General features: G+C 43.1%; 1 protein-coding gene across 4 annotated transcripts in view; it reads right to left on the reverse strand.

Annotated features, from left to right (window-relative positions):
- The window catches only part of TEAD4 (TEA domain transcription factor 4), a 58,647-nt gene that overhangs the window by 13,261 nt on the left and 23,802 nt on the right, over positions 1-21,584 (reverse strand). For 2 of the 4 annotated variants that reach the window (XM_064518084.1, XM_026112645.2), the window contains exons 5-12: positions 13,130-13,194; positions 12,120-12,182; positions 10,285-10,425; positions 8,083-8,217; positions 7,203-7,246; positions 4,684-4,739; positions 3,813-3,943; positions 2,356-2,529 (exon numbers count right to left, since the gene is read on the reverse strand). In XM_064518084.1, coding sequence (XP_064374154.1) covers positions 2,356-2,529; positions 3,813-3,943; positions 4,684-4,739; positions 7,203-7,246; positions 8,083-8,217; positions 10,285-10,425; positions 12,120-12,182; positions 13,130-13,194 — 809 coding nt within the window. The remainder of the gene's footprint in view (positions 1-2,355; positions 2,530-3,812; positions 3,944-4,683; positions 4,740-7,202; positions 7,247-8,082; positions 8,218-10,284; positions 10,426-12,119; positions 12,183-13,129; positions 13,195-21,584) is intronic. The other 2 variants (XM_064518093.1, XM_064518097.1) reach the window with 2 other exon arrangements.

Genomic DNA, 21,584 nt, shown 5'->3' on the forward strand with positions numbered 1-21,584 from the left:
GTTTTTCAGATTAAAAAAATGGAATTTTGGACCACATGGCCTTATCTCTGTAAGCTGCCTATTTTGTGGGGAGAAGAGTACTTCTGAAAACAAGATCATTTTTGGCTTTTAGCCAACATTTGGCTAAAACAAACATTTGACCAAGGCCCCATAAATCTGTGTTTGGTAATACCAACATGTCGTCACACACAACTTGCAGTTTCTGCTGCTTCATAGGAACTGGTCCCTCCTGTGGACAGCAGTTGCACTACACAACTGTATCTGCTACAGACTCAGGAACCCCTGAGACACAAGTAACACCGTGCATTATATGTATGGCTCATGTGCTTAGTTTAACCATGAGGCTGCACTACCACAACATTTGAGGCATGCTGAATTCAAAGTTTTCCAATAAAAAGGTTTGGAGTTTTTAATCAAAAAGAATCTGAATTTTCTGGAGAGAACCAAGCAAAAGTTTTTTTGAACTGTCTCTACTATATTGCCCTGGATATCCTAGCTGAAATCTTATAGCAAGATTAATGCAAGTACTCCTGTGAAACACAACATAAATGGTGAAAGTTCTCAGGTCCTCCCTCATCCAGAACATGGCATGTTCTTAGTGATGCTTTCTTACCCTACTGTTATCTACACTGAGAAACAAATACAAAACTGAACAATTTATTTGTTACAAGCCTTAGTGGCTTGTAACACATAAAAAACGAACAAAACCCCAAACCCAACCCCCCAGGCTCAAAAACAGTAAGAGTTTTCATAAACAGGATCACAGTTTCACTAGATCACAGGTTCATTGTCGTTTTTCTTCCCATAAGTCAAGGAGTTCAAAATGTTTTCTCCTGTCTAGGTAACACCTCTCTCTAAGCTCTTTTTTTGGTCCCTGGAACTTCCAGTGTTCTCAATGTGCTCCACAAAGGAGCAGATGCTATCCATTTCAGCATGGAAACTCTCCTAGGATCCCTAGAGCATGATGCAACTGTCTGCTGCAGCTCCTACTTTGTTTTCCAAGGCTCACTTATTAGAAGCCATCTCTTCTTACTCTTTTTTCCTTTCTTTTGTCACACCAGAATTCCATTCCTTTCCCAGCTAGTTTTTAGCAGCGCAATTATTATGCAGCCTTTCGTCAAAGGAGACCCTTCCTAGCAAGGTCCTGCTCTCTCCTCCAAATCTCTGTCTTCCCCAGGGGAACAGGGCTGGTCTTCTGTTTCCTGTTTCAGTCTTCAACGTAGGCTTTGTCTTATTCTGACAGAGGCTAATCCCGTTAGGGGCCCAGCTCAGTAGCACACAATCTGGGGGTAGTAGAAGGATGTGCCTCCAAAAATCACCTGTAAGTAATGGTCTAAGCACAAGACACTTGGGCAACAGACTCCCAGCCAACATGCTCCATCTCATTTCTGGAAAGGCCAGGCTTGATACAGCTGGGAAGCTGCATCTCAAGGCACTTTAATTACCTTTTTTTTTCTCCTGAAAGCACCAAATAAGTGACTTTCTAGTGCCAGTTTGTATGAAGAGCTTGAGATAAAGAAGCTCATTTCTCATCATTTCACTCCTGAGCTGGAGTGGTAAACTTATGGTGAAAAGCTCCATATCCCATTACACATTCCCTCAGCCATCTAGCCTGCCATTGCCCCAAGCTGCTATTATTTTTAATCATGTAATACCTACGATAATATCTAAAAACAGAAGTATTTTGCTTGTACCCTGAAGCATAATGGCACATGTTTTGCAAATATCTGCTAGGTCATGAAAATATTATCCAGGCCAATTGAGTGAATAGATTTTTGCCAGGCTGATTTCTTCCAATTTACCAAAAAAAATTTCAGTAATATATTTTCAGCATAATCCAATTTCATGATAGGTGTCTCCTATCTTTTGTCTGTCCTTGTGCCTGCAGTAAATGCACATTTGTAAATTATTGATACTTGGATAACACAACATGCTCCTAATTAGATAGGAGAAGAGATGGAAAAATGCTGCCTCTGACTAAGTTACTCAACACTGAGGAAAGTGAACACATATGCAAAGGAGAATGCATAAGAGGATAATTTCCTCTGAATTCTTCTCTTACACATAAATAAAAATTTCAAAGGGCACAAGTCACCACTGGCAAATAAACTCACCAAGCACTAGTCAAAAAGAACTGTACAGAAGACATGAAAGATTTGGCTTGCTCCAGGCCAGAATGACAGCCTTTTGCAATCAAGTAAAGATGCCAGGTGACAGTCGTGGCTCTATCAACAGTCTCCTGCATGGCAAAAATTTGTTAGATCTTTGGTTAGTCTTTAACAGCTACTGAGGCCACCACTTTCACAGTGAGAACTTGACAGTAAATTGATACCCTGCAAAAGGTCCTTCCCTTACCCAGAATTTGACAAGGAAGAAGGCATTAGCTGGCCCCCTTTCAAAGAGCTCCTTCAGGCCCCCTTTCTTCTCAGGGAACTTGTCATAGATCTGCCGGATATCCACTGCCTCGAGGTAGGGGTCATTGTAGCTGGGGCTTGACTGCCCAATGTGCACAAACAGGTGTTTGTTATACTGCAAGGAGATGAAAAACATGGAATTAGGAAATTGTTCAGTACCTACTGAACACTCACAGTTCTTCAGAGAAAAAAAGCTGAGACTTTTTATCAAACTGGTTGAGTCCATCTCACCACAGAAATCCAAAGAGCTCTGAACAGGGTCAGACCGTTTAAAAAGAACTTCAAGCCCAGCAAACGTGCAGTTCACTTACCAATTCACACGGGGAATGTAAACAGTACACAAAAGGGTGTGCTGCAGAAAATGGTAGGAGTGATTACACAGAAAACTTTGTGCCATCATACCAAGCAAGCACTGAACTAACACTCCAGAACTGTGACAGTAGATACTCTGTCATCTTTATCTAGAAGTGAGGGGTAAGGCCCGACTACTTGATGTCACTGAAGATTTGCTACCACTTTCTAAGAGAGCAGAAGTATTAGCACAAATATATTGGCTAATACCAGCTCAAACACTTATTTCTTTCCTATCAATATACCTATACTACTTGCTTTTCTGAAACATTGTTTTTTTCTATATTTACTCTTAAACCATTGCCTCATGCTGCTGTTCTATAGTCAGAAATACCCTGAGATGCAAAATGTTACCTGCCACAGGTCACTCAGCCAACAAGCATCAACACTTCCTGTCCTGTGAAGTGCTGCCTGAAATTCCACAGCAGCATGCCAACCAAATATTGGCATCAAATTCATTTCTGAACAGCAGCTTTCCTGCCTCAGAGACAGGAAACATAATTGGCCCAGCACCAATGTATGTCTCAAGATGGAGCACCACAAGACTTTCAAGAGACAGGCAGATCTTATTACTCCCATTTTATAGCTGGCACCATGGAAACACAATGATGCAAATTCATCCCAGTTGCCCCCAAATAAATTTCAGTTCTTCTCAACACACAAGAGAGATGACATCATGTCATCTCACCATCCTCTGATCCTGGGTCTGTCCTCAGAGGCAAAGAATAACCCTGCAGAGGCTGTATAATTGTTTTATGACCTCAGCACCTTGAACTCTGGTACACATATAGAAACAACGATACTGGAAGGGGAGGCCAGAAACAGATGACAGAGCTTGCTATATTGTTTTTAAGCAATTCTGTCCTCTAAGTAGAGGATCTGTTTTAACTGGGTTCTGTGTTTCCCAAAGATGCCTTTCTATTCTCAGTAGATCAATGAAGCACGTATTTCTACACATATATAGTAGTGCATAACACATCCATGATGAGCAGAAGCTACCTGGAGACCAAAAATAAATGAGGGGTGGGAGTCAGGTGTATATCTTACTGTGTCTTGGTCTTGTTGTTGTTCCAAGAATGCAGAGAATTCTAACATCCAAAGTTTGGAGCTAGCAACCCTTCGTCCTTGCCAGGCTGGTGCTGATGGGGAAGATGAGAGACCAGTAGGAGGCTCAAACCCTAAGCACACAGGATTTATATAACAAAATTGAGAAAGAGACAAGTTGGTAACAGCTTTACAGTAAAGCACCTGTTGTTGGAGCGGACTAATTAGATTTTATTCTGACTTCAATCTTCATGCAAGAGTAACATTCACAGGCTCCTTGCTACACCTGTACTCTAAACAGCTTGTCAGGTATCCTCAGCTAAGACAGGGTTGGTATGATGTAAAAGCCAATCTAACTGATTCTGAAACCAGGGAAAACACTTTCACCAACTTTAAGATGAGCATAATTAGGTATCACAGAGAACTACGCATCACCATTAACATCACCATTAGCCTCTCAGAACAAGGGAATTCAGAAGGAAAAGGCCCACTTAAGTAGGCACTGAAAAGGCAATAGTGTTATCATGGGAAACAATGCATTCCAGCAGATGCAGCACGGTGGAAGAACAATAGTGCTACGTGAACTTGTATTTTCTGTTGAGCCAGGGAGAAAAGAAACCTAAAACCAACCAACCAAAAAAACCAGGAAAAAACTATTTTTCAAAATAAGGCAAAATTAAAATTTTTCAGCTCTCAGTGAAACAATGGGAGCCAGGGGTAAGGAGAAATCATATACAAATTTTGAGTCACTGAAATATTTCTATAGGCCCAGTCTTTTTTTTTAATTAGCTGTTTTTAACCTTTTTTAAAAGCATTGGCTATTTTTGAAGGTAGAATATAATTTCAAAGCAAGGAACTGTATTTCCTTACCTACCTGGTAATGGAAGCGGAGGTTGTACAGCATAGGGTTGTTGAGAAAAAGGTTTCACGCTACAGAAACACACAAGGGAGATGGTTAATAGTAACAAAAAATGAAAGGAAGGTAAAAGAATCTTGGCCAACTGTGCAAATTAGATTAAGTATTTCTCCTGATGGACTTATCAGCATAAGTGGCTTTAGGAAAGCACATTTGTGTGGGCAAGAGAGGGTCAGGAGAAGAACTCAGGAAACAAAAACAGCCTGGGTTGGACTGAATAAGTCTTCCCTGCAGATATACAACAAGACTGCCACATTTTTTATTTGGAAATCCTTATTCAGCCTGTCAACATAGGCACTAGGACCCATTTATTTACTTTTTCCTTTCACCTTTGGATAGATTTAAATGCCTGCAAGTGGGTATATTTCTAGGCTGGGCTCCTCCCAGACTTTTAGGCACAGATTTTCAGAGGTGTTCAACACCCACAATTGAACTTAGTTTCTCAAGACTGCTCGGCCTCATTTTAACACCACGGTAGGAAAAAAAATGCACCTAGAAAGGAAAAAAATGCACCATCTGACCTCACGGACAGCAGATATTTTGAGCTTGTAAAAGAACCTTTCACACTGGTCCCTCCTGATTCACTTTCAAGCTAAAGGCATAAAATCTACTTTTCATTCCTCTCAGAACTGCTCCAGTCCATTTACTAATCATTTTCCCCCTCACGACTGCTTAACAGGATCTGTTCCCTGATCCACCCCACAAACATTAGCAATAGCACAAGAGAGCAGGAACACGTGGCTAGGGGTGAAGAACAAGACTCCCTCCCAGCAGCTTGTACTTAAGTTGGCTTGAAGTGCTCACAGGACCATTTCCTGTTAGGTTATGTGATGAATAGCTCATCTCCACACACACAAAGGAGCACAGAGGAACACTGGCAGGTGGGAACCTGAATAAGACCCTCACTCAGCTACTCTCAGGCCCATCACAGAAGAGCCATCAGCCCAGAAAAGGCTCATCGCCACAAACACAAAGGAGCATGAGCACAGAGAGAACCCAAATAACCCCCTCAGAGGCAGGGGCCCTGCCCCAGTCCCTCCCAGGGCTGTCCCAGGACAGCCATCGGCCCCAGGGTCCAGGGGTGAAACCTATCAGATCAGTCAACAGGAGCAGCTCTCCTGGTCACCCAAGACACCCACGGGGTTACTGCCTAGGGCCATGGGATACATTAGGGGATGCAGGGCAAGAGCATTTCAGGACTGCACCAGACTTCTTATGGGAGGCTTAGGGGAGGAACCAGAGGTGGGGAAAGGGAGGGATCGAGGTGGTTTGGGGAGGAACAAATGCGGGAAAATAGAGGCATAATGGCATAAAAGGGGCCAGTCGCATGTAAACAGGTTGCTGGTCAGTGAGCTTGTCTGACCATGCCCTGGGCCTGACCAATGCAGTCTGTCCTGCCTTCTTATTAAACTGAGTGGAGACCACAGGTCACAAGGCCCATGTTTCTGTGGTGCCAGCAACTGAAGTGAGGGTATGCATGTCAGTCTGTGATCACTAGCAAATAGCAAGCTGGACTAGCCAGCAAGTAGGTCAAGTGGCTTGGGAGCCAGCACCTGGATGAGTGGGCTACTGGAGAGACCGAGGAGGTCCAGGTCAACTGCTGGAGAGACTGTGGGGCCTGGGAGTTGACTGAGAGGGTTGTGTGTTTGTGTGTTTGTGTGTGTGTGTGTCTGTATGGGAGGCAACTGGGAAGAACAAGGATCCAGAGCCAGCTACTGGATGGACTGTGTGTCTAAGCCCAATTACTGGAAGAATCCACAGTGCATGTGTGTGTATGTGTGTGTGAGTGAGCAAGGTTGCTACCAGCAACTGGAGTGGGGCTGCAGGTCTGGGGAATCGCATGCTCAAGTGCCACCAACTGGGGAGATGGAGGATCCAGGACCAGCTACTGGATGGACTGTGCGACAAAGGCCAGCTACTGGGGAATACATAGTGTGTGTTTATGTGTGTGAGGGGGTACATGTGTTCGTGTGTCTGTTAGCGAGGGGGACAGAATCAGCTACTGGAGTAGGGCTGCAGGCCTCAGGGACTTGCATGCCCAGGTGTCATCAACTGGGGAGACCAGGAATCCAGGGGTCAGCTATAGGATAGACTGAGGGTCTAAGAAGCCCAGCTACCAGAGGGATCCACATCGCATGTACGTATGTATTTCCCTTATGGGCCTTCATCCTGATCAGCCAGAGAGAACAGGATGAGGCCACTGGTGCTGTTTCTATTTGTGTGCCTGGGGAGTGTTTCTGTCCGTGTTGATCTGTGTGGCTGGCTGTATGTGTGCATATGTGTATTATGCACATATGCTTGTGTGTGTGCCTATTGGGAATACGTGCTCAGCCTTGCTACTGGTTGGACCTGTGGGCGTAAGCTGTGGCAGCCTCACCTCTACCAGGCTTCCAGATTCAGCAGCTCCCTAATATAACCCACACTAGGCTGCTTGAATCATGGCACATCTTCAAATGCCCAGGGGAAGGAATACTCACTCTTGGGAAGATCCGGCTTGGCCTGGCAAAGCTCCTTGCCAAAACTGCAAGAGAACAACATACAGACAAAAGTCACTACCCTCAGGCTAGAAATGAAAGCAAGGCTTACTTCTGTTTGAGGAAAACTGCAAGCTCCCAGTCTTTGAAAAGAGCTGATGAGCTGTATCTTCCCTTTCTATCTTCCTGGTTTCATCCCTGTGGGGTACTGACTGGTCTCGGCTTTCTTTCTATACACTGCCAGTAGTGACATGCAAGTGACTGACCTGGTAGCAGTTTTAATGTTAAATACTATGCATGCATCCTATGCCTAAGTCTCCAGAGCCTTTATGATGCCTTCCCTCTTGGAGGGAGCATTTTCTGCAGGAGAACCTCACAGTAGTTCGGCAGAAATCAGTGTTCAGCAAAGCTCACTAGGCCCAGCTTCAATGTTAGGGCATGCTGACAGACTTCCTCTTTTAAAGGTTTTATACAATGGCCATCAGTTTGTGATCTACATACTCAGGAGCACACTGTTCCAAATGGTGAACTTGGGAAAGGGTCAGGATGGCCCAAACAGTTTTATCCAACAAGATTGTGGACTGAGAGAGGGATACAGAGACCTAAAAATATTTCAGGCAGTTGAAAACCGAAAGGATCTCATTCTTTCACTTGTGTCATTTTAGAAAAAGCATACAGTGAAAGTCTATTGTTTTAAATCAGTGTGAGCAGAGAATCAGATGCAAACTATTGCAGCCACGTGACAGATTTGCTCTACAAAGACAGTATCTTTTGGCCTCATTCTTTTTGATATGTCTCCAGGATGTTCCTAAGCAGGTCCCAACACCCTTTCGAATGCTTGAGTCTCCTCTGCCCAACGCCTCCCAGTCTCTGATTCACTCACCCCAGAAACAGCAGGGTAGGCTGGTCGTGGGAGACCAGGCAAGGCCATTTTACTATGGAAGGCCGTTGCAGAGATAATCTGGGCAGATGACATTGTAGCCATACTTTGCATGGCCTTATCTTTAGCTGCCTGATCCTATGGGCAAGAGGAGAAAAAGAAAAAACAGAATAGTTATAATGATAAGTACATTTCCTGGTCTAATGCTGCATAACTGGGATTTCTCACCCACTTCTTTGCAAGAAACAAGCATCTCTGAAAACCAGGACAGCAGATTTACAACAGTCCTAAGAATTCTTCAAAGCTAAAGTCTCTTGCCTATTCCTACAGCTTCAGATGTGACTGATCTTCCTTTCTGAAATGCTGGGACTATTCCTGTGTTCATTCCTGTGTTTTAATCACTGGTAAGAACATTCAACGGGAAAGATGCTTGATCACCAAAAAACACTAAAAACAACCTCACTATTAAAACAGAAGGAGTTTGTCATCATGACTGCAAAAATACAGCCTCAGTTTGGGATTGCACTAGTCTCAGGTAGAGTTGATTGTTTCAGTCCCATCCCTGGGGAAACAGGCAATCTCCCAGGGCACACATATGAGGACATTCCTTTTTGTGTTTTAACATGACTGTGAAATTGCACACATTTTTTAGAAGCAACGACACAGTGCAACTAGGAGGTCTAATGTATGTTTAAAACTAAAAGCATTCTTCATTTCTTCTACCAAGAAAAGGGCAAGCAGAAGAACTTCCCCACATACTGCCTTTCTTCCTACTCCTAAAACTAATCTTTATCCTTCAGAGACTCTACTTTTATCTGTGACATTATAATTATAATTGTACTGGCAATGCCACAGGTGAGTTCCCTGGCTTGGAGAAACTGTTGAAAGAGGTAAGCTCTTTTCTTCTTCAGCAACTCTCATTTCCCGCTTGCCTTCATTTAGCCTGCTGTTTTAGTAACTGCAGTAAGTTCTCACTGTTAGGTCTCCATTTGCTTTACCACCCTCTCTTTCTCTAAGGTTTTCTAAGTTTAAAACCTAGAGATTCTGTTGCATATAGCAGAAAAACATTTAGAAGAAGTATTAAAAAAGCTCAATAACAAATGATAATTTATAAGCGGAATGATCTGTAGAAATGGCCACAACTTAAATATCTCCTTTTTTACATCTGTGACTCCTGTTAGTACCATTCAAGCGTATGGAAGGGAAACATTTTAATTGCTAAGAACATTCCTAAGCCTCTCCAAAGCTAAGGGAAAGTTTTTCAGAATCCAGTTTAAATGATGCTGTGGGGAATACTTTAAAGCATACCTGCAACATTTTTAAAGGGTAAACATTCTTTCCCCCCCCCCTCCATGACATATATAAGGACCATTTCCCAGCTGCCAGTACTGAAAAAGTTTTTTTTCTCTCCTTACTTTCTCACTAGAAAATAATGTTTTGTCTACCTGAGTTTATGGGGAAGAAGCAATAAAATCACTTGTAGAATTATTAAAGTAAAAACATGAGCAATTAAGCAGGGAACAGATTCTAACTATCACCTCCTGTTCTGTTTTTCTGTTTCACTTAAATGCCTGACAGACTGCTGGAAAAAAACATGTCTTCATCAAAGACATTTCCTTTCTCTTTCAGCTAATAGTTCTGTATTCATTTGTATGTTTGCATTTCTAGTACAAAAAAACCCATGCAAATGATGCTTAAATAATAAACCAAAAATGAAGCAACAAAAAGTCTTATTAAAATATTTGCATTTTTTGTTTACTGTTTTGTCCTTCTCAAAACACACTGGAAGAAACCCCCCCACACACATCTTCCCTCTTTTTCCTTAGTACAGCTGACATCTATTAACCACATAGGAGATGGAAAACTACTGATGTCTGGGGACATATTTTTCTTCAAGCTTTACCCTACTTTCCTATCTCTGTTATAGGCAACATGCACACTTATGGAAGACACCCCAATTCATGTTGAGAAAACAGTACTACATTAATTGTTCTAGTAAGTCATAACGTGGCAGCTCTTATCTCTAGAGTATAAACATGAAAACATATACTTGGTATGGAAAATGAACAGCGATAGAAGAACACATAGCTGTTAGCAAGAACTTGGAGGAAGGGCAGCAGATTTTGTGATTTCATTTCCTTGCTCTACGAAAATGACTAGGGAAAGCAAAGAAGTAAATAAGTTGAATCAGTGCTACAGACTTGCCTCTGCAGGGAGAAAGGAACAGTCTGGTACTGAGGAATGGTTCACTGCAGGCAGCTGGGTAGAGCTCGCAGCATGGCCTGAAGCAGTATAAAAGGCGAACAACCAGTGGCTCCACAGAGCTCCCTGAGACACCTTCATTCCCTGAGAACAAAAAAGGCTTGCTCCTGTGTGCTAAGTGGAAATGGGATCAGCTGGCTGCCTTTTCAATCATGCCAAATCCCAGAGCTGTGACACGCAAAGAACAGAATCAAGGTTACAGATATAAGCAGCACTAAATCTTTTAACGCCCTGGGCAGTTGTTGTTTCCTACTCGCTCTAACTTGTCTCTCAAGCAGGCCTCCACCTGAATTGACCACTTAATGGCACCACAGGCTTTGAGCTTAGGCAGCCCTACCTAGAAGCACTGAATTAGACAGTTGTAATTTGTAGCTTCTCTCCCTTATCAGAGCAGCTGGAAACACAACAGGCTAATTACAGACACAGCACTGTTTTCTAAAACGGAGCCAGGAATGGGATGGGGGAATACAGTCATGACTGTTAGAGGTAATCACTGCTCACAACAGAGATGCACACAATTCAGCACTGGTCAGGACCGAGTACCAACACTTCACTTACACACAGTCCACTCCTCATGATGCCAACTGAGAAATGGCCCAGACAGCCAAGAAGAAGCACCCTCTAGCAACAGTCCACTTAACAGTCAGGGCTGGACTGGTCTGTCAAGACTATCATTATCATCCGAAGCATGAAAGATCAGGGAGAATGTGCTTTACACAGTGAAGGAAACACATTTCCCTCCTGATCACTTATTGGCATACCAAATACAAAAGGTCAGTGTGCACCTTCCTTCCCTGGTTGTCTCGAGGACACATAACAAGGACTGGACCTCTCATCTTGCTCGACAGGCCCTTTCTGGATAGTTCACATTCTAGCAGGGAGAACCCTCTTGTGCAATTGTCACCCATAAGCTTCACCTTCTCGACATTTACATCAATTCAGTCTGAGCAAATAAACCATTTTCCTGCTTCAAATCTGAGTGAAAATAAATGTCAAGAGCTATTGGTTCATTAGCTTGTTCTCTGAGCTCTTCCTGTGGAAAGAAAAACACTGAGGTTTACTTAAGCAAGTGGGCAGAACTCAGCCATTTTTCTTCTGATCAACCCAGGCCTCTTCAAATCAAGTCTGAATTAATCAAACGGCAAAGTCAACTTGGCTGGCACCGTTTTCCCTGAGAAGATGCCAGATGGCTTTGTTACTTCCTCCCAGTGGTTATGCCAACTCAGGACACTATTTCTTGCAGACAAGTCCACAGCACTACCAGTAGTAGAGGTGGAACTAGTGCTGCAGTAACTGCAAGACTACCCTTTCCCAAGGCTACCACAACACAATGGACTGAAGTACTGGCCAGCATTTGTAACCATTACCTCCTCCTTCTCAAGTAACAATGCTAATGAGGATACCCAGCCACTGGTTCATTCACCAACACTCCATAACCCCCCTCCTTCTCAAGTAAACACTCTTCCCTTATTCCCCAGGGACTCTCAGACCTGGATGACAGCAGCATAAACTAGAGGCATAAACTAGAGGCAAAAATAAGACACATCAAAATTAAAGGAATTGTTTCTTTATTCTTTAAATAGAATCGCCTCAAACGTCACAGAGCCTCAACAATACGAATGTTTGCACAACACTTCCTGAGAAGTACCTTTTCCTCCCCAGCTTACTACAGTTTGTGGTTGATCTCACCCTTTATTGAGGATATTCAGTGAGGGAAAGGATGAGGGAATGGCTGAGTTGGGGGGCTTGAAAGATATGTTAAAGGATACACATCGTACCTTCAGCTTGGCTTGGATCTCTCGAGCTTTTCGCCTTGCCAGGACCTGGATGTGACTAGATACCTGCATTGAAAGACAAAATCCATCTTTATTCCAGAGAAGTAGTTGGTAGTGCTTGCAGAAGTAAACAACATACTCTGGGCACCTTGAGCAATAGGGAATTATTTTGGGCTTTCTTTTTCCTTTTTAGTTTGTTTGAGATAGCAGTGAGGTGCTTCTCTGAACATAAATTAACTATCATGAAGTGAGATGGGGGAGAAGCAGAAATGGACCATTTAAGGCCTCTTTCAATTCAGATGGCTTTATCAAGTCAGAGACCTCTCTAAAACTGAAGAACCCACCCTTAAATCTGGGGGTTGAGAGTTCTGACCTTCTGCTCCTCAACTTAGCCTCCTCTTAGGAGAAGGGAAACCCATGTTCTGCATCCCTAGCCACTATACAGTGACTCTCAGAACTTCTCTGTATCTAGTCTGGGCTGAAATGCACCACAGAATCATAGAATAATTTAAGGTGGAAGGACCTATGGAGGCCATACAGTCAACCCCCTACTAAAAGCAGGTCCAGCTTGCTCGGAAATTCTCCAGCATTGCCTTGACTGTCATTCCCAAGTCACATAGAAATTCCTTTGTGCCAAGTGTTTTGAAAATCACCATTGCTGTCCATCTATCTGGGCTGAAGAAAGAACCTTGATATAGGAGGCCACACTTACACACTGACGGTCACAGAAATGCTCATTAGTGCATCAGACAAATACAATTGGACATTGCTTAGCAGCAGAAAATATTGTGTGTCATGATGTGACTGGGAAGGGTGAGCGTCACAGTCCAATTGTAAAATGCACGAGCTGACTCTGCCCACCACTCTTATTAGCCAGCTCAGCACAACAACTTCTTTTGAACAAAGCCAGAACCTAATAGCAAGTGAGCAGCAAAGGGATTTGTTCTCACAAGCCCTCTCCATATGGAGTGGCACAAAGCAGCTAATGTTTACAGAGGGAACTTTACACTTACCTGTTTCCTTGTGCGAGTTTTCCCTGTTCTCAGCTTAATATAGCGGGCAATCAGCTCGTTTCGGCCTGGAACAGAGAAATAATGCAAACACAAGTTTAGAGAGCTATGACGCCAGGCAAAAGATGCATAATGGAACTTTCTATCATAGAGGTCAGCAGAGAGATGACATGCTCTCACACTATCTTCTGTCTTAGGAAGGTACTCATTCAGTTCACATTGTAGAGGCCAGAGTTCTAGAAGCAGAACTTTGGGCTGCAAATTATATTCCCAACTTGCATCTGTATAGCTTAAAATGATCAGTAAAAAGAGGAATTAAATGCTTTGTTTAATACTTATATTACCATGATGTACAGAAGCTGTAAGCACAAATCAAGACCACCAGTATATAGAACAAAAAAGAAAGCTCTTTGCCCTAAAGCACTCAGAATCTAACTACAGGAAAATAAACAACAAAAAACAATGCAGAAGTACCTGGAAATAGTTAGATGGTATTTGTCAGTGTGACATAACACAGTGAATGAAGTGTCTTCAGGCTCTTGTAGCCATTACAGAAAAGGAGCGTTCTTCAAAAGAGATGCAGAGAAGGAAGCTTAGCTTTCTGGAAGTTAATGGGGAGCTCCCATAAACAGGAAAGTGAGGCACAGGGCAGAATAAATGAAGGAATGCTTGTTTGAACAGAAAACAAGTGGTCATTGAAGGCTGAAGGTTTTACATCTTGATTTTAAGAGATGCCAGAGTGAGATTAGGCCCTTCAGGGCCCAGGGAAATGAAGACAAACAGCTCTACATTCAGTGTGAGAGAGAAGGAAAGGCCAGTGGAGAGATCCAAACAAAAGATGGTCATGGTGACAGATGAGGGACATTGCAGTAACAGAACCATGAATGAAATGGGTAATGAAATGTAAAACTAGGAGGTCACTGGTACAGAATTTGAAATTACTTGGAACAAGAGCAGAAGACTACAGAAGACTGAGGTCCAGGAATTAAAATCAGAAAGAAAAGCAGACAAGAGAAGGCTGAGCTACTGACAACTTCAGCAGTGAACAGGAGAATAAAGCCTAGACTCTGATTCACAGCTAGCACTACAAAACTATTTGAGAGTGTATACCAAGACATGAGGCAGACTGTGCAGGTTCCATAAACTGGCTCCCATGTGCCAAGTCTGACCAGATATCCAGATTCTCTTCCCTTCTTTTGAATAGCAAGAGCGTGAGGGAGGAATAAAGAGCAGAAATAGAAAAGCTGCAGTTGCACATGTGACCTCTAGGCTGATTCAAGGCAGGAAGTGTGAGAGAAAGACCAAGCTTCGCAAAAACTGCATCTGTGTTGACCACACTAGTGGTGACACAGTACCTCCAGAAGAAGCTGGAGTGGGAACTGAAAGGCTGTGAGAAATTTTATAAGTCTGCAACTGTTTAAGGAATGGAGCAGGAATAGAAGGGGAAGCTAAGTCTCAGCTCTTGTAAAGCTTATTCATAACAAAGGTCTGATTTTTTTCCTTTTCTTTAAAAGGATATGTTAAAAAAATTTATTTTCTATGAAATACTTAAGGAGTGAACTTGTACATGAGAACACCACAGAAAGCAAGAAAGCAAGCACTGAAAAAAGGGGGAATTTCTATCTGGATAGTTTAACATTCCATGAAAGAGTTGTCACTTGCTTTTATTTTAAACCCTTATTTAACTCAACCTCTGAATAAACTGAATGCAACGAAGGACTCAGTGCTAGAAATTGACCACCCAAGCCTTTATGGAAGGTCTAGCAAAACCCCTAATTCCCAAATTTGGAAACAGAAGAATGTAAACATTCATGACTGCATTTATGCCATGTTCATGAAATGTAACCAACGCAGTTAAGGATGGGAAAGCATTTTACACTCAAAGATCTTAATCTTTTCCTGATGATGTCATTACAGAAGCTCTCCTTGTTCCCCTGGGAGAAGAATCAGGTCCATAGCTGAGAAGAGAGGACAACTCCAGCTCCTCTATACTCAAATTAAGAACTATTTCTGTGCCAGAAACACAATGCCCAGCATGTAGCACTCTGACCTCTTCAGTTCCCACAGTTCCAGCATAGCACTGTCACATGCCCAGGACAGTTAGATGGGACCAGATGTTGTTATGCTACCTTCCGCTTGGCTGTTTTGACAGCTAATGTAACCATTTTTTACAAAGCTGAGACCAATTGATAGTGACACATCTGCACCACTTTCTTCTAGTGCCCAGAATAGTATTTATGGCTTTCGAAAGCCTCCATCTGTTGGACGTGGATCAGATTCGCAAGGTAAGAAACAACAGAAGTGATAGGGAAAAAGCACAGCTACCATAGATGCTGGCATAATCCTGACTTTCAGAAGGACACAGTTTGACACACATCAGAAGTGGGAAATGTGGAAGACAAAATAGGGTGCTCAGACCCCATTATCTATAAAGAAGAAATGTGTACGTGCACCAGGAGAAACTTCCTTTGGGGGAGACAGAATGAGTCAATGAAAAACTAGCCCTGAGAAGAACTGGATGAATAAAATTTCTGGCAGACAAACTTTATAACAGGCGGCAAATTGGGCTATACCAACAATCTGAACACATGGAAACTTTTCAGAGGCTGGCTGAGGATGAATCATCCATCTTTGCATCAGAACTAAATTTTAATAGATTCTCAACTAAATGTAATAAATGTTATAGGGCAAGTTTAGTTTTGTTGTGATTCCATGAAAGTCAAGGAATTACACAGGCAGAGCACAATCCCTCACAAGTGTCTGTATTGTGCATAAATGTCAGGGTTTTTGGTAGCAGGGGGCTGCAGGGATGATCTGTGTGGGAAGAGGCCATGAATTGTCCTGTGCCAGTCACAGCTAGTTCCAAAACAGATTAAAAACAACCCACTGCATGCCAAAACTTCAACCACTCAGGAGTACATGTCACCTCTGCTCAAACATATTTAGAAAAAAGTAGTAGCCACTAGGGACAGAAGACACAGGTGGACACATAGAAGGACATATGTGAGGACTCACGTGAAGAGACACAAAAGGAGACACATGAGGACACACAAAAGGAGACACAAAGAGGAAGAAACATGAGAAGACACAGGGGAATATACAAAAGGCAGGGAGGGACACAGGAGGAGGTGTTTGGAGAAAAGGAAGGAGAAATGGGGAAGACACGTGGAAGGAGACATTAGGAGAGACATAGCTGGAGACGCAACTCTTGGAAGGAGGCACTCCATACCAGAGGAGGTAGGTCTCTGAGGGGACTATTGCTTGCGGACAACCCATGCCACAGCAGGTACACGTCTGAAGGGATTGTAGCCTGTGGAGAACCCACGCTGGGGCAGGAACACCCCCAAAGGGACTGTGGCCCATGAAGGAACTCATGCCCAAGCAGGCACACCACTGAAGGGACTGCAGCCCATGGATAAGCCATGCAGCAGCAAGTTCACCCTGAAAGGACTGCAGCCTGTGGAGGACCTATGCCGCAGCAGGTACACCCCTGAAGTGACTGCAGCCTGTGGAGAAACCACACCGGAGCATCGGAGCAGTAAAAAGCAAGGAGCAGTGGAAGAAAAAAGTACTAAGCAAGAAGCAGCAGAAAGAAACCATTTTACGAGCTGACTCCAACCTCCTGTGCCGCCCACTGCCTCAGCTAAAGGAATTGGGAGGGACTGAGTGTAATACCTGGCAAAAACAAGGGAAGTTGAGACTAGGAAGGGGGGAGGGGGAGAGGTGGTGGACTGAAGCTGAACCTGGGGAAGGGGGAGGAAAGGTGTTTCCCCAAGGGTTTAATTGTTTTTCTTCTTGTTTTTCTCAGTACCCAAATCAGGAAATAAAAGTTTATGTTAACTGGCAACAAATTCAATAGAGTGAAATTCCTCAAATCAAGACCGTTTTGCCCATAACATTATCAGCAAAAATTACAAAGCTCTCTCATGCCATGTTCTTCACTGGAGAAGACTGAGGAGAGTGGGAATAAAGATATGGTAGCAAAAACACGTCACCCCACAAAGACATCATCATCACAGTTAATAAAGACAGAACTATGCAAATTACCAAGTCGAGCAATCTCCCCAGCAGGAAGGTATTAAATTACAAAAAATCAAAACTGCAAAAAGAAGCAAGTCCTATATGCCTTTTGTTTTCCTTATAAGAAGTTAGATGTATGCAGACGTTAGACTGCTGGTACTCTGTTGGTTCACAGACTATGGAAAGCACTTTCTTTGTTTCACAACCCAGCTACAGGGTAAGCAAAAGCTAGCACTTCTCACTCAGCTGGAACAGACAGAGCTGTCATAAGCTGTCAGATGGTTCATTTTTTAGGACCATGTAAAGTGTCCTTCAGTAACCTGATCATATGTTGTGTTCTTAGAATAACTCCTGTTGAGGCCTGCCATGGTCACTGGAACCTACAAACAGTTGTGATTCTTCTGTCAAAACTGCGCATTAGGTTTCATGAAGCTTTAGCCAACATACCAACTGCAGCCCAACACCCAAAAGCCCTTTAACCTCCCTGAAGCCTTCCCCTTGGAGGCATGTTATGAAAAAAAAGGAGGAAAGAGAGAGATCTTCTCTCATGTTCTTTACTCTTTCTCCTAACAGACACAAACTTTCAAGGGCATCAATTCAGCTTCCACCCCCTCTCACACTGAACTGCAAAATTTTGCATTCAGCAGTTATCAGGAAGGTGCTGCTCACAGAGGTGCAGAGGCTTTTAGATTCTGCATTCCACACCTGTGCTTATTCCAGTGTAAAAGGAGAGAAGTATCTCCCTCCAAAGGGGGTAGAGGGGGAGTGGGAGAAATCAAGGAAATTCCCAGAGCCATAGAAGACATTTCTAAATCCTGCCTCACAGCTTTGCATTGTCTCTGTTAGTAATGGTATAATACTGCTTGTACAAGAGGCAGATTAAAGCTTCTTTTTAAGCCTGAGAATTGCCTTATCCTAGCACATCTGCTGACAGAGACAGGTGGAAGAACCAAAAGCCTCTCTTCTAGATGGATAAGAGCTAAGAACTCATAGTGATTTCTGCAAAATCTTTCCAGTGGAAACTATGTGAAAGTATCTGCTTCTTGATAGAGATAACTGCTGTTTTCCCAAAGGAAATGTATGCACCTACCTATGACGTGCAGCAAAGATAAGAAATCCGTAGAAGCAAAAACGCAACTGAATCCAGTGAAAGGTTAACTGAAGCAAGGTCAATGGAGCCATCTTAACCATTATTTTAGTCTCTTTGTATCACTTAATGATAGCTTCCGGGACATCACTGTGTCCTGAACTTGCTATGCATGTAGTTAACTGTCTACTACAATCAACGTATACATAACATAATGAACTGCACGCAATGGACACAGCATGACAAATAAATCTAGACACAAAAGGGAAGTTAAGGATGTCCAGCTGTCCACCAAATGTTAATGCTTCTCTATGCGCACAAAGCAAAATTAACTGAAGAGCAAGTTTTAGATTCCCCTAGAATGACACTCGAGACAAAAGCAGTGTGTGTTATGTTTATGACTACACGCACAATATGAGCTAAATTGCCACGGGGTCTGCCCTGGTCCCTAGTTAGCTGTGCAGCTTTACTTTTCATCACACTCATTCCCCTGCTTCCTCCTCCCAACTACACTAAATGCCTTCATCCTCCCAACTACACTAAATACACTAAACTACACCTTTTCCACAAACAGGGAATTTGTCAAAAACATTTTTTTTTGTCTTTCTGCTGGCTAATCCTGTTTTCTCAGCAAGATACCCAGACACTTGTCTCTTACTGATATCTTCCTTCTTTGAATGACATCTTTACTAGACTTTCCCTCCATCAGAAACCATCTTCCTTTTCTTACCAAAACCTTGGTGAGGAGCTTCTGTTAGCCTCCTATTTCCCATCCCAGCTTTTTCCAGGCAAGAGGATGTGCCATCAACACCCTTTCCCTTCTCTGGCTTGGGTTCCCTCCATCCCTTCCTATCTTCCTTGGCTTTTAGCTATCACTAATGTCACATCTTACTTAATTACTTAGCATGCTTGTTTTCACCCTTAAAATCTCTTTTTTAGGGAACTTGTCTATGGAGCTTTAAAATTTGGCTTCTCTCTCTCCTATAGGTCCTTCTCTTTCTGAAATTTGTCTTGGTATACCACATGTACCATACAGTGCTGTTATTCAGTACTCAGATTTTTCCACAGGCCCAATGCTTCCCTCCCTGTTTCAGTGCCTCCTTTTACTATTAATTCCACTGCCACAGCTGAGACCATCCCAGAAGCCAGTAAAAATTCTACAATAACCATTTCCCTATTCATCCCTATCTCTCAACCTTTCCACTTCCCTGCACCCTTGCTCCTCCACCATTAATCTCTGAACTCTGCTGTTTGCTCTTCACCAGCAGTCTTCAGTCTTTGTTGGTACGCACAAACTAAGTATACTGAGCAAGAAATGCAGCATGGTGTCTTATTTTTCCCATTTATCCGGACTGCAACAGTGGCAAATCCATGCAGCCAGTGGCCCTGACAACAATGGACATTCTCAAGAGCAGCATATTGACTGTCTGTCAGGCACTAAAGATAACTCTCTAGACAATATTAATAACAACAAAGTTCACTCTGATCAAGTTCCTTTCAGGCTTCTTAACCACCTAATTTCTCCTTAAATGGTCAATGCTGAATCCAGACAAATGTATTCAAAAGACAATATAAGAACTGAAATACATCACTATGATCATCATCCTGGCATCACTTCGCATGAAACAGACCATAGAAAACCACATGCAAATATGGGCCACTGGCCAGTCATATCCAGACATCTCTCCCCAGCCACAGCAGAACCACAGTGCTGAATAGTCAGGTTTGAGTTCCCACAGTACAGTTACACATGCCAGAGAATTTCATATTCAGCTGTGAGAAGAAATTTTCATCACTCTGATCATTTACTCCATGCTCGAGTTTGCTCAGTTTTAACTTTTAACCTTCCATGAAAAGATTCCCTGTGCTCATGCAGTCCCTAAAATAAGATTTTGCAATGAAGACTCAACAAAGCGAGCTGAGCCAGTATTTCTGAAAAATTATAAACAATTGGATCCCTAAAAAATATGACGATGAAGCGATCAGCATCACCACATCTTCAGCTCTGCCCCAACATACTCATTTTCATCATTTGACTGTGCAAGTGCTGAGCTCCTGCTTACTCTGAAATGACACAGAAGTTGAGGCCTTGTCACTAGGCAGAATGCACTAGTTAAACTGGACCAGGGCCATTTCACTGGACACACATCCTTTTAGAAAGAACATGCTACGCTTTTCAATTAAGAATCTAAATGTGCTTTACAGAGATAACCAAGTATGATTTCTCCCTATATTATATATGGGGAAACAGTGGTTTGATGATCACTCTGAGGTCATAAAACTCAGCTGCCCCAGTTACTAACTGGCATAAATACTGGAACCCTGTCTTGTGTAAATGGCCTTCTGCTGGGAAGGGTCAGATTTATTTTTCTCATTTCCACCACATAGCTTAAATCCACACCTAAAAATACAAGAACTGGTATCCCTATCCAGAAACTGATCTTTCTTCGTGTCCAGTTTAAGATTCTTCATTCAAAGTGCACGAATGAGGGATAATAATCACAGAATCACGGAATGGTTGAGGTTGGAAGGGACCTCTGGAGATCAACTAGTCCAAACTCCCTGCTCAAACAGGGTCACCTAGAGCATGTTGCCCAGGGCCCTGTCCAGATGGCTTTTGAATAGCTCCAAGGATGGAGACTCCACAACCTCTCTGGGCAACCTGTTCCAGTGCTCAGTCACCCTCACAAGAAAAAAGTTTTTCCTCATGTTCAGACCAACCTTCCCATGTTTCAGTGTGTGCCTGCTGCCTCTCGTCCTATCGCTGGGCACCGCTGAAAAGAGTCTGGCCCCATCCTCTTGACACCCTCTCTTCAGGTACTCATACACGTTGATAAGATCCCCCCTCAGTCTTCTCTTCTCCAGGCTGAACAGGCCCAGCCCTCTCAGCCTTTCCTCATATGACAGATGCTCCAGTCCCCTAATCATCTTAGTAGCCCTTTGCTGGACTCAATCCAGTAGCCCCATGTCTCTCTTGTATTGGGGAACCCAAAACTGGACACAGTACTCCAGAGGCGGCCTCACAAGGGCTGAGTAGAGGAGGAGGATTACCTCCCTCGATAGAATAATAAAAGTAATTACAGAGCCTGAAGGCTTTGGGAAGCTTCTTACTGGTTCCAAACAATGAGTGGAGATAGATGAAAAGTCAGTCACCACAAGTGTAGTTACACCAACATATTCTTCATCAGCAAAGCTACTTGAAGATGTTCCCCTTTCCTCAGCTGGTCATTCCTGCCCGGTGTGATACTCCATCATCTCCTGCCTGCAGATGTACCAATTAAAGTGCAGGAAGAAGGTGCAGGGGGAGAGGGCACATGCACCCACTTTGTAAAATACATTACCAAAATTAAA

This window comes from Dromaius novaehollandiae, chromosome 1, assembly GCF_036370855.1.
Source record: "Dromaius novaehollandiae isolate bDroNov1 chromosome 1, bDroNov1.hap1, whole genome shotgun sequence".
Classification (NCBI taxonomy): domain Eukaryota; kingdom Metazoa; phylum Chordata; class Aves; order Casuariiformes; family Dromaiidae; genus Dromaius; species Dromaius novaehollandiae.